The sequence below is a fragment of the Perca flavescens genome, chromosome 10 (genome assembly GCF_004354835.1).
Source record: "Perca flavescens isolate YP-PL-M2 chromosome 10, PFLA_1.0, whole genome shotgun sequence".
In the NCBI taxonomy this organism is placed as follows: Eukaryota; Metazoa; Chordata; class Actinopteri; order Perciformes; family Percidae; genus Perca; species Perca flavescens.
Window position 1 is genome coordinate 11770540 of NC_041340.1, and position 12280 is coordinate 11782819.

A 12280-nucleotide genomic window follows, 5' to 3' on the forward strand; every position below is an offset into this window, starting at 1 on the left:
AAGCTGTTTAAATAATAGGTCTCCTTGCGTGGGGACATGGAGCTTCTACCTTTATGCTAAATAACAGACATGACCTAATTAATTCTTTAGAAGCTAGCGTTGGGGTGAGGCAGTTGAATGCTGATTAGGACTGGTGTGATGCAATCGGTATTGATTCAGTGTTTTTCCTAGCTACAGTGTTCATTTAACTAAAAGCATATTTTTTATCAGACATCACCAATGGTTTAACTTTTTTAACTTCAACATATGGTATAGTTACTTTCCACCGCTGATAAAATGTAATGATATTACGTGTAGCAAGACTAAACATTAATTCCCGACATGTTGTTATCTCAGTCAGTTGCTCGGGCACATTGCTGTCGGCACTGACACGACACAGATGTCCCTAGCCTACCGTCTCTGGTTCTGACCACGGGAACAGTGACAAGACAGCTAGCTTCAACGCAGCGTAAGCAACTCCAGAAAATGATGTCTATGTCGCAAATGTATCCGTCTCTGCAGTCATTTCAACCACCGAATCCAGCAACAGGAAATAACACTTGCAGACTTTTTTTCTGTGCCGAAATGTTTCGCGGTGTTGGTGAATTCTTAAAAAAACAAACGCCGCTAAATGTCGGGTTAAAATGCGTTGTAACTTGCGTTACTGAGATTGTAACGGGTATAATATTACCGACATTTTATTAGTAATGCGTTATATTACTGTGTTAGAGCAAAAAGGAATGCATTACTGAAATTGCGTTACTTTTGTAACGTGTTACTCCCATCACTGGTTGTAGTGTTATCACCAACAGTTTGTCCACCACTCAAGTTTTATCAAGGGGCAAAGTGTTTCAAGGGGAGTTGTGCTTACTGCAGGTTCTACTCTCACTCCCTCATCTCTGTCCCTCTTCTCCTGAGTCTCCTCCTCACTGTGCATGCCACTGCCGCCGACACCACCACCACCACTATCATCAGCCACGGGAGCTGATAAAGGTCCTGCTACCTTTCTCACGCAGCTTCTCTGCACCTCCTTTGCGTTTCTTCTCCATGATCTGTATCACTGTTCTAGCCTGGCAGATGCGCTGAAACTGGATGCAGGCAGAAACCCAAAGAGGGTACTGTTTAAAGATATGATTGGGCCAGTCCAGTGTCAATTAAGAAAACAACCAATGGGCCGCTGAGCTACGTGTTTCATGGGCTGCGTCTGTCAGAAAAATAAAACCCTAGCCTATGTGATATTTTTGACTAAAGTGTTTTTGGGCTAGCAGCCCAGTGTCAATTGAAAAAACAATGGGCCGCCGATCTAGGCCTACCACTTTTATGGGACGGTTAATGGGCCGGACAACAAAAAAAAAAGTGTCGGCGGTCGGCCCAAAAAGCACGTCGACCCACTGGGAAAGTGTCTGGTATGCCAGATGGCCCTTGGATGTGAGACTGACTTGTACTTGCAAGTCTACGGGAATCTTGTTTTGAATCAGGTTCGTTTCTGAATAATTTTCTAAAGTCTTAGGTAAAACATTTAGCTTTGAGAGTGATCCTCGCATTACAGCCACAGAGGAGTCTGGAAAATTTGTTCTGCGTATTGCAAAAGCAAGGCTAAGTGATACTGCAGTTCACTACTGTGTGATATACAGCATAATCGTTCCACAGAGCCTGCTCTGTCTACAGAGACGGCTGGTGCTGGTTTTGGTAATATACAACAGAGTACACACACTCTGATGGAGACTCTTTCTTCTTCCTCTTCCCTCTTTTCACTTCCATTGTTGAGGAATCCAGTCCTGCGTAGTTCATTGCCCTTGCTTCACCATCCTGCAAAATTATTACTATTTGTGTCAAGTACAAATATTTCAGAGATTAGGTCTGTGACATCAAAAAAACATCTCTAGAGTATACATTGCTTTACAGTGAGCTTAACAGTTTCTTTTATGTAATCATTCCTCATTCATCAGTACATTGTTTGACTTTAAACCCATTTATCATACAGTAACAGATGTTGTACCAGCTCAACAGTTAGTTTTATATTTTTTTGTTATGACTAATATTAGGGTGATGCTATTTGCACTCCTGGTACAATTAGCCGTATGCTATTTGTACCCTGGTGCAATTAGAAGTGTATGCTATTTGCACCCATGGTACAATTAGCAGTGTATGCTATTTGTACCCTGGTGCAATTAGAAGTGCTATTCGTACCCTGGTGAAATTAGAAATGAATGCTATTAGTACCCCGCCGGTGCACACAGCAATGTGTTCTATTAATACCCGGTCTGGTACAAATATCAGTGTATGCTATTTGCACCCCTGTGCATTTACAGTACCTTGGCATATATTTACACACAGTTATCCATACTACTCAATATTATTATACTCAATAATATTATCGCCCTGACATTCTTACCCTAACCATAACCAATCCCACTCCTATTGCCTAAACCTAACCAACCCAACCAGAGCAGGCATATTCATGAGTCTTCCCCTACCACGCTGCAGAAAAAGAAAAAATTCGCGTTTGCGGATCCTGACTTGCGCAATTGCATGCAAATTATCCAATCCAAATTTAAAAAAATAAGATCACCACACAGGGGAATCGAACTCCAAACTTCCATGGCAAAGATAAGCGTACCAACCACTCACCTAGCAGCTCTTTCAGGAAGATGAAAAACTGTTTACCAGTTGGTTTCTTCAAGCCTCGGTTGCTAGGTAACCATACTGTATACAAAAAAATAGGTACTAACTAACAAACCAACGGTTGTATGCTTTCACTGAAGACAGAAAGCGCAACTGTAGTATCCATTTTCCGCTAGAAATTCAATTGTTATAAACTTTAGAGACAAAACTTTCCTAATATGCCAGTTTCTGCGGTCATGGAAGATCCGTCCGCCATGATTTCGGTGCACGCGAGCAACGTATTTTTGTTGTTACGTCACAGGGTGTAAATAGCTCAGCTGTGTGGCCGAGGCTATTCGTACCGGGGGTGCAAATAGACACTTCGCTAATATTATGTGTCATATCCAGATAATCTGATGAATAAAAAGAGTAAGAGTATAGGCAGAATATTTATCATAAACCCACATCTAGATCTCTACCCCTAGCCAGTGCAAATCAGACAACACACCACTACATATTTACCAGATCATTTGATTGATCCACAGTTGACCTGTCATTACCACGATGATGGGAGGCACTCAATGCTCCTGTTAAAAAAAAAAGAAGATAACATCCTTCAGCGTGATTTTGTGAACAACATATTTTAATCACATTTTCAGTTTTTGGCTTTGCAGTTAAACACATTTACTCCTGTAATGTTTCAGTACAGCTTCAGTGTTATAATGATAACCACTGAATCACTGTCATTTTATGACTCTGTGGTTGCGTCTGCAATCTTTTATGCAGTCGCCTGCTGGGGAGCTGGGAGCACAGAGAGGGACAGGAAAAGGCTAAACAGACTGGTGAAGATGGTTGGCTCTGTTCTGGTCTGCCCTCTGGACACCATAGAGGAGGTGGGGGAGAGGAGGATGTTAACCAGGCTGGCATCAATCATGGGCAACACCTCTCACCCCCTACATGAGACTGAGTTACCAGAGCAGCTCCTTCAGAAGCAGACTGCTGCACCCTCAGTGCAGGAAGGAGCGCTACCGCAGGTCCTTCATTCCAGCAGCAGTCAGAATCTTTAATGCAACATCATAATATAGCACTGCTGGCTGTTTCTGCAATATGAGCCATCACTGGGCAGTATTATGCACTATGCATATTTATTTATTTATTTATTTATTTATCACTCTTTTGTTACCTCCAACTATTTTTTTCTATTTCTTCTACTTAATGTGTATTTGTGTTATTCTGTGTGTAATTCTTTTTTTCTATTGAGGTGCTGTAGCACAGGAATTTCCCAGTGTGGGATTAATGAAGTCTATCTTATCTTATCTTATTTTATCTTATCTTGTAACTCCACTAGAGCTTTGAGCAGTAGCGGGTGAAGGGATTTGCTCAGGAGCAACTGGTCAGTAGTTTGTAATAGCATGTAACTTCTATAATTAGATGTTTCTGCTGCAATAGGATATGGTGGTGGGACATTATCTATAATAACCAGTAGGTTGGTGTATTTTTGCATAAAGAGTATTTAGTCTGCCGTAGTGATAGTTTTATTTGGGTAAAGTATTTGATTATTTCCACTGTCATCATATTTTCTAATTAGAAATACAAATGTAGATTATGGTATTGTTATGGTTCAGACAGTCAGACTTAAGTGAAATTAAAAAGTTAGTGTGGTGAACCTACCTTTGAAATGCTCAAAAACATTCCTTCGATTTCCGTAGAAAATAAGGGCGGCGATTACAGTCACACAGCAGGCCAACAGGACTCCAAGAACAAGGACAACTGGCTCCAGTTCTGATCCTGAATCACATACACTTCTAAATAAGAATTATTTTATTCTGGACCCTTGGGAGTGATCACTTCCTAGTTAGTTTAGAAAACTAATGATATTTGTCACCAAGCACAATTTGTATGTCATTTTAACCAGGCTAAATGAATTAATGCAAGATGCATACATGATTTTGATACAACTTTTAAAAACATACTTGTCTCCACTTTAGTTCCTTCACCAAACAGGATCTTTCCACACGTGACCACAGCACAGTAGTAAGTCCCAGTATCAGAGGAGTTCTGTATAGTTTTGGACAGACTGTAGACACAACTTCTTTCCTCTTCTTCATCACTGTGAGTGTAAATGATTCCTGGGTGAGATTCTCCTGATCCAGATCTGAACCAGTACACACTGTGTTCACCTGGACACTGATCTGTGTTTCCTTTGGTCTTGGAGAGAAGTGAACACTGGAGAGTCACTGAGTCGCCCGGCTGGACCGACTCAGTCTCCGGACTTTGTTTCACATAGACAGATTTCTGCTGATTACGATCTGCATGATTCATTAAAAAAGATATCAAAAGAAATTCATGATATAAATGACTTGCTTGACATAAAACTTGCACGTGCAAAAACGTGCACAAACACGGAAAGTAAAATATGTTTTACCGTTCACAGCCAAGAAGAAGCCATTGGAACTCTCTGTATATAACGCTCCATAGATACAGAAGTATGTTGCTTCGTCCTCTTTGCTGATATTTGTAATGGTGAGAAAATACTGAGCATCCCTTTTTGTAGCTGTGAAACGTGGGTCATTAAATTGTTCATGAATAGTTAATTTGCCATGAGCTTCAGTAACGACACGTTGGACCATATATCCAAGAGGCTGCTTGTACCAGTGAAAGAATTTGCCTCCCGTCTCATAAACTGGACACTCCAAAGTTACATTTCTACCAACTTCAACCACAGTCAAAGAGATCTGGTGAGGAACCTCTGCAGTTTGAATCAGGTCTGAAGAAAAAACAGACAAACAGTAACAGTTTAAACACGAGAGAACAAAGACGTTAAATAATGTAAATGGCTTCCTGTTAGATTATTACAGTACAGTACATGGTCTCACACTAGTTAAGAATTGCACTTACACATGGTACTAAGTAGAATCAAAACAGCCAGTCTTCTGATCATTGTGGTGCAGCAGCTTTCTCTTACACTACTGATGTCTCACCGCCCAAATGGAAGATGTAGTGAGTTGATCAAGGTTTACAAAGCAGAAATCGTAGTGATTGGCTGAAATGTAGAAAATGACCTTCCCCCTTCATTTAGCAAACCTGTGATCCATTTTCATTTGATAGGAAATCTACATGTTCTAGGTTGTTGTTTTTTCAAAAGCCAGTGTTTTTTTATTGTTTCTATGATAACCTTTTTTGTGTTCAAAAACAAGCACTTGAAGTCTTTAAGCAAAATCGGTCTTACTGACACACTGTATGTGTGTATTTCAACACGGTCTCACGGCAGTTCGTGAAATGGTCACGTTATTTTTAATAATTCGTGTTCACGGGGACATTTTTCCTTGTTTTTTTCATGGTGGCCAGAACGAAATGGTCTACACAGAGATTAACGGGGAAAGCAAACGTCACACCCCGGGACACGGCCGCGGGGGAAGACGCCTCACACGCCGGGAGACGGCCGCGGGGGACGCGCGACAATAACGGGATGGCAGAGGTTGGGTTTAGGAAAAAAAACAACGGGGAATGGTCGATTCAAGCGCCGGGACCCGGCCATGGGGGACGCGCGACAATGACGGGATGTCGGAGGTTAGGTTAAGCAAAAAGCAACGGGGAAAGGACGCCTCACACGCCGGGAGACGGCCGCAGGGAACGCACGGTTAACGGGGAAACAAAATGCCACACGCGGGGCGCAATCCCCTCCTCCTTGTTTGACCACCCCAACCAACCTCCTTTCGTGGATTTCGTGCATTTCATACTACTCGCTACCGTAATCGTTCTGTGACCACGACATAAGCTTCCCATTTATATACATTAGTTTACATTTTCGTGCTGGCCACCACGACAAAAACGACAAAAACGTCCCCGTGAACACGAATCAATAGATTAAATAACGTGACCATTTCACAAACTGCTGTGAGACATTTTAGAGGTCACAAACTGCTGTGAGACTGGGCCTTGTGCATTTTTTAAATGGCCAGGTCACAATCATTACAGTCAAACCCCTCCGGATGTACCTCAAAATTTTCCTTATGAGTTTATGGCCTCAATCACTAGTTTAAAGTCCTTAAACCTTTTGCAAATTTTTTCCCAAATGGCCAGGGCATGTTTTAGGGCGTGGCCCCTTGTGCTACGCTATCCTCCAGTCAGATCCACCCTCTCCTCCAAAAATATGGTCACTTCAAAATGGTAGTCTGCTGAATGGCTGAAGTCCTATTCTCACAGTGACATTGTTATCTTAGCACACTTTTGTAACTGAACGAAACCTGATAATTTTTTGGATGTAGTGGTGGCTCCCTCGCTAGCTGATGAGATGCATCATGTAAACAAGAAACTATTGGAGTTGTTGAAAGCTGCATTGTCCCCTTTCAGTGTAGGCTAGCTGTTTTCCTTCCTGTGTTTAGGGAACTTTTGAAATAATGTTAGCTACAGCGTAGGAGGTAGTCTGCAGGTTTGAAGGAGAGTTGCAAGGTGAGAAGAAATGTGGCCAAAACCACAGAATATGAGATGTGAAGAGTTCGCAGGTAAATCTATATGTGAGAGATAGAGGGCTCTCGGTTCGATAAACCGAACATATTACTCCTATACTTAGATCACTTCACTAGCTTAAATAAAATACAGAATTAATTTTAAAATGTTGCTCATTGCTACAAATCATTTAATGGCCTCGGTCCTAATGACTTCTCTGACCTGCTCACTGCTTACAAAATCTAAAGGCTAAAGGCTAAATCTGATGATGGTGCATTCAGTTATTATGGGCCTACTCTCTGGGACAAACTTTCTGGTGATGTAAGATGTATCACAACTGTGTTGTCTTTTAAAAGCAAGCATGAGACCTCCCTGTTCTCTCAGGCCTATGGCTAGCTTGCCTTCATCTCTCTGGCTGTCTCTGTCTCTGTCTCTCTCTCTCTCTCTCTCTCTCTCTCTCTCTCTCTCTCTCTCTCTCTCTCTCTCTCTCTTTGGGTATGTGTGTTTATGTTGGTGGGCAGGGGATAACTACAATTTCTGTGTACGTTGTCATGTCTTTATTTTGTTTGTTCACCAAATACACAAGGCTCCCATGATATACTGGCAGTGAACTCCCAGTACTCATATTGCTAACCTAAAACTTTATAGTCTGCAAGAACTATTGAATGTTTCTGTTTATCGTTCCCAAATGTATCAGTTTTATAAAACGTATTTCACAAACGGACATTTTGACTTTTCATAGCAGGAAAAGTGAAAGTGAAACCAGTAAGATTAAGGACGGGCCCATTTCAGATATGATTGCAATTAAACGTGTTACTAATGACACCTGTCTTTAACCAGACTAAATATCTGCAGTGAAAAAGGTCTTATCCACTTTGGTTTCACTCAACATTTTGCCATGTGCACATTTGTGTATCTGTCCACCACAACTTCCCCCAACGGTAGACAGAAGCATAGCTTACAAAAATGCATAAGGAGCCTTGTAGGTTGTAGACATAATGAGTCTTCCTTTGTTAGAAAATAAACAGTTTAAAAATATATATAAAAATATATATATATATATATATATATATATATATATATATATATATATATATATATATATGTCAGCGCACAACTTGCTACTCAAATGAATAAACTCCTCCCTCTTTCTGTTCTGACAGCACTTTGTAAAGGCCTTCTGCATGTCTGTCGTGAGAACAACAAGCAAAGCCACATGCAACAGCTACACTGACAGACATAAGCTGTGGTGGGCCATTTCTCCCCCCTTTGACCAACCATCAAGCCTGTTTACTCAGAACAGACCTGACTATGGGCTTCAACAGGATGTGTAGTGAGGGAAGAGCTACAAGAGGCTTCAGCAGGCTAAATTATAGTTTTAGTCGTGTTTATTAATGTGCTCATTCAAAGTACAAATAATGTCTATCTTTCGTAAAAAAGCAACTATATGCAATCTTCAATTATCACATATGCATATTAGTTCATTTTTTTATTTAGTTTTAATTTGTTTTTTAATTACTTTTTGATTTTACTTTTTGAAGAACAGGCTTCCGGTCCATCACTGCATCAAGTGATAATAGGGCAAATTAACTTCAACTTTAAGATCACAGTTCAAACTCCATCTATTGGAAGAAGACCAGGGTGGGACAAGTGAATGATTAGCACCTCCCATTCCCATCTCTGACAGCAACTACCAATGAAAAGCGCCAGTCATATAGTGTGACTGTGTGTGTGTGTGTGTGTGTGTGTGTGTGTGCCCAACCACAGCAATGCTGAAGTTTCCATACATCATTTGTTTTTCAGTGGTGACTGAACGTGTATCTATCTGTGTCCGTCTGTGATTCTCAGGTGCACGCAGTGCTGTGCACACTAAGAAAAAGCAGATGGTACAAAGCAGGACACAAAGTACATGAAAGTATATTCTGCTTTTGTTTAAATGACATTTTACTTTTCCTGCGTTCTTTCATTTGTATGTTATGTGTACAGGGGCTGGACACAGCTTTGTGTCAGGGGATAAGGATTTAACTATATGGTCATTTTTTATTGTCCATTTTTTATTGTGTAATAAAAACAACTTTATTGTTAAACCAACGTGTTTTGGTATGTGATCAACAAAATGTTGACCACGATGAAGGCCCCAAACCACAACGCAGCAGTCTGACAAATGTTTTGTGCTAGAAACCCCCACTCTATTTTGGTAACGTCTCGTGTTTGAGGTGTACTGGACTGCATTAACTTGTCAGATGTTCCTGTCACTGTAAGAAGCTTCCTTTTTATTAAAAAAAATAAAATAATCATGCTGTCTTACCACAAGGTCATTGGGTTCAAATCCAACATTATTTTATCTCCTCCCAGGTTTACATAGATTCCCTACTTCAAATCAAAACATGCAGGTCAGTTGACAATATATTGATATTGGACTAACTATATGTGAGAGAGGCTGCATGCGAAAACAAAACCACAGAGTCAACACCTGACCCTGCTGCTCCCCTCGGCTCTTCAGAGGGTTTCAGCATCTTTCCGCTCATTGTTGACTCTCACCGCTCTCATCAAAGTTTTCTGCTACTGTAGAGGTGGAAATCACAAATAACTTTCATCCAATCATTTAGCATATGTTAATCCTGACTTTCATCATTGTTTTTTGCCAATATTTCATAAACCAGGAAGTTTTAGTTGCTAAACCTCAATCATAAATCATAACCATGCTGTGAAAATGAAATAAATAAACAGAGCACATTGAACGTTTGAAAATATCATCATTGAACATAATCTTGGGTTTGCAGAATGAATCAAAGTCAAAAGAGTTAAGACAGAACAACACCCTATAAATCACAGAAATAATAGCAGGTGCTGTCTATTTCAGGGTTTCTGGAAATCAGGCTACAAGCCCAATGAAATACTAAAGATGTACAACTCAGAAATTTTTTTGTATCATATTGTTTCTTTGCTTTTCGTTCAGCAAAGCTGTAGTTCACATTAAGATCAAATCATCTGTTGTGTTTACTCTGTGTCAGTAATAGAAACCCACCATGAAACATGAAACCAACGCATGCTGTGGTGGTAAACTCCAACATAATGAGGGGCCAATCAAATTACACCAAAACTGTTCCCTCCCACTTGATGTACAGATTGCGATGAATCATTTCATAATGTGATCTAAATTACAGCAGTGTCCATTGGAATAACCTGGAAATGATGATTGTGTTTTATTTACTGCTGATACTCAGAGTGGGGCGTAAGTATTTGTTAGAAATATCAGATTGACTTCAGATGTATGTTTAAAGTATTGTTATTATCTTAAACTAATACAGTTTAACTATTTATCCATTGTTAATGTAAAGTATATTTTCAGGATGCACAGATGATGAGCTCTTTGACAACAGGACTGTTGGTGTGGGAGGCGATGTGAGACTGACTTGTCCTCGCAAGTCTACGGGAAGCTTGTTTTGGATCAGGCTCGTTTCTGGAGAATTTCCTAAAGTCTTAGGAAAAACATTTAGCTTTGAGAGTGATTCTCACATTACCGCCACAGAGTACCTGGGACATTTGTTCTGCATATTGCAAAAGCAAGGCTAAGTGATACTGCAGTTTACTACTGTATGAGAATACATCAACACAACTTCACATTTTTGAAAGGAGCATGCAATGCATTCCTTAATTTCATTACAGATTTATTCTTAAAAAGTATGGTGACAGTTGTCTTTTGTTTGAAAATCAATGTTTGAAGTTTTATACTTTATTAAATTTCCCAGGACCAGAACCTGATCCCACTGCTGTCCCTCCATCTGATCCAGTCGGTCCAGGAGACTCAGTGACTCTGTGTTTACTCCTTTCTGACTCTGAGAACTTGTCCAGAAAAACAAAGTGTGTTCTGTTTCAGAGCTGGATCCCATCATTGTGGCCCAGGTTTTAATTATACTCAAGAATCCAGAGGGATTCTTGACAAAGAAATGTATCTACAGCTTCTTTAAGAACATCAGCTCCTCTGATGGCGGGACTTATCACTGTGCTGTGGTCACATGTGGGGAGGTATTTTCTGGAAACGGATCAAAACTCAAAACTGAAGGTAACTGCATTGTATTTAAACGTAATAAGATAATTAGAATATGTGTGTGTTCGATTAAGGTCAAGTACCACAACGTTAAATATGTATGAATTACTCTTAATTACACTTTCACTAACTGTTAACTTTTCATATTGTGTCAGCATTCAACATGCAGGACTCGCAGAAGGACCATACAGTTCTCTGTCTGTTAGGTGCTGCTTTGGCTATAAGCCTGATTGTTATAGCCGTTCTCATTTGCTCAATCAAGAAGCTTGTTACGTCCCCATTTCAATCAGGAGAGAGTTCCTGGCAAATATGAACATGTTTATTGTACAGGACAAAATATGAAAACTGAAATGTGCAAAGTCTCTGGAGATTAGACATATGGATTCGATATCCATATGTTATAAAATTGGTAGTGAACCCAAACATATCCCCCGATGGAGTCCAAACACTGGTGGTGGTGATGAAGGCGCCCAGGAACCAATCAAGATTGCCATTCAGCTGACGATCCCCGGAGTACGTGGGTGAGCCGACCGGTGGTTGAAGGGGAGGAGGCGGGACGCACTCTGTTCCTGAAACAACAGCTGACAACTTCAGAGGAGAGAGAAGATTTAAAACAGGATGTCATGCTGTGATTGGCTTGTGATAAATGGCTGAATCTGATTGGTTTAGCTAACAATGAAACAGCCAAATCCAATTGTCTGCTGACAAGTGAAGGCCATGGAACAGCTGATCAATTAGGAGTAATAAAAAAAGAGATTTGAAGTCTTCCTGTAAGAACTTACGCCAAGCTTCATTTGTGGTGTCCAGGGGAAAAAGGGAGCAACAATAAATAATAAGCTGGGTGTTCAAAGAAAGAAAGGAAACAGAACCATTCGTACCATTAAACTATTTATTTAGACATGAATGAGCCCACTATTAACACAAAACAACCAACCTAAAAGAAAGGAGGTGAAAGACCATTCAAACTAAACAAGCCACGAATCCAACCAATAACACAATCCCTCCACTGAGGGGAGTAATGACAAGACGAAGAGCACCACACAGCTCTGGTTCACGACCGACAGCAACACAACTCTGCTCGGCTATCAGGCCCACTGGCCCCCGTCCGCTTTCATCCCTGCAGCTTTATATCAGTCCGCCTGATTGCTGAGGCCTCTGCAGGTGTGCCTGACCCCTCAGATGGAGAGGGCGGTATAC

The 12280-nt window shown here is 40.6% G+C and overlaps 1 protein-coding gene across 1 annotated transcript; it reads right to left on the bottom strand.

Annotated features, from left to right (window-relative positions):
* Positions 1-2981: 2981 nt before the first annotated feature.
* On the bottom strand, positions 2982-5552 carry LOC114563364 (uncharacterized). Its single transcript, XM_028590218.1, has 6 exons — positions 5482-5552; positions 5009-5350; positions 4557-4892; positions 4255-4371; positions 3106-3170; positions 2982-2996 (listed from the first exon to the last, which is right to left on the bottom strand). The coding sequence occupies exons 1-6, from the start codon at positions 5522-5524 to the stop codon at positions 2982-2984; spliced, it is 918 nt and encodes a 305-aa protein (XP_028446019.1). The 5' UTR covers positions 5525-5552.
* Between the last annotated feature and the right edge of the window lie 6728 nt (positions 5553-12280).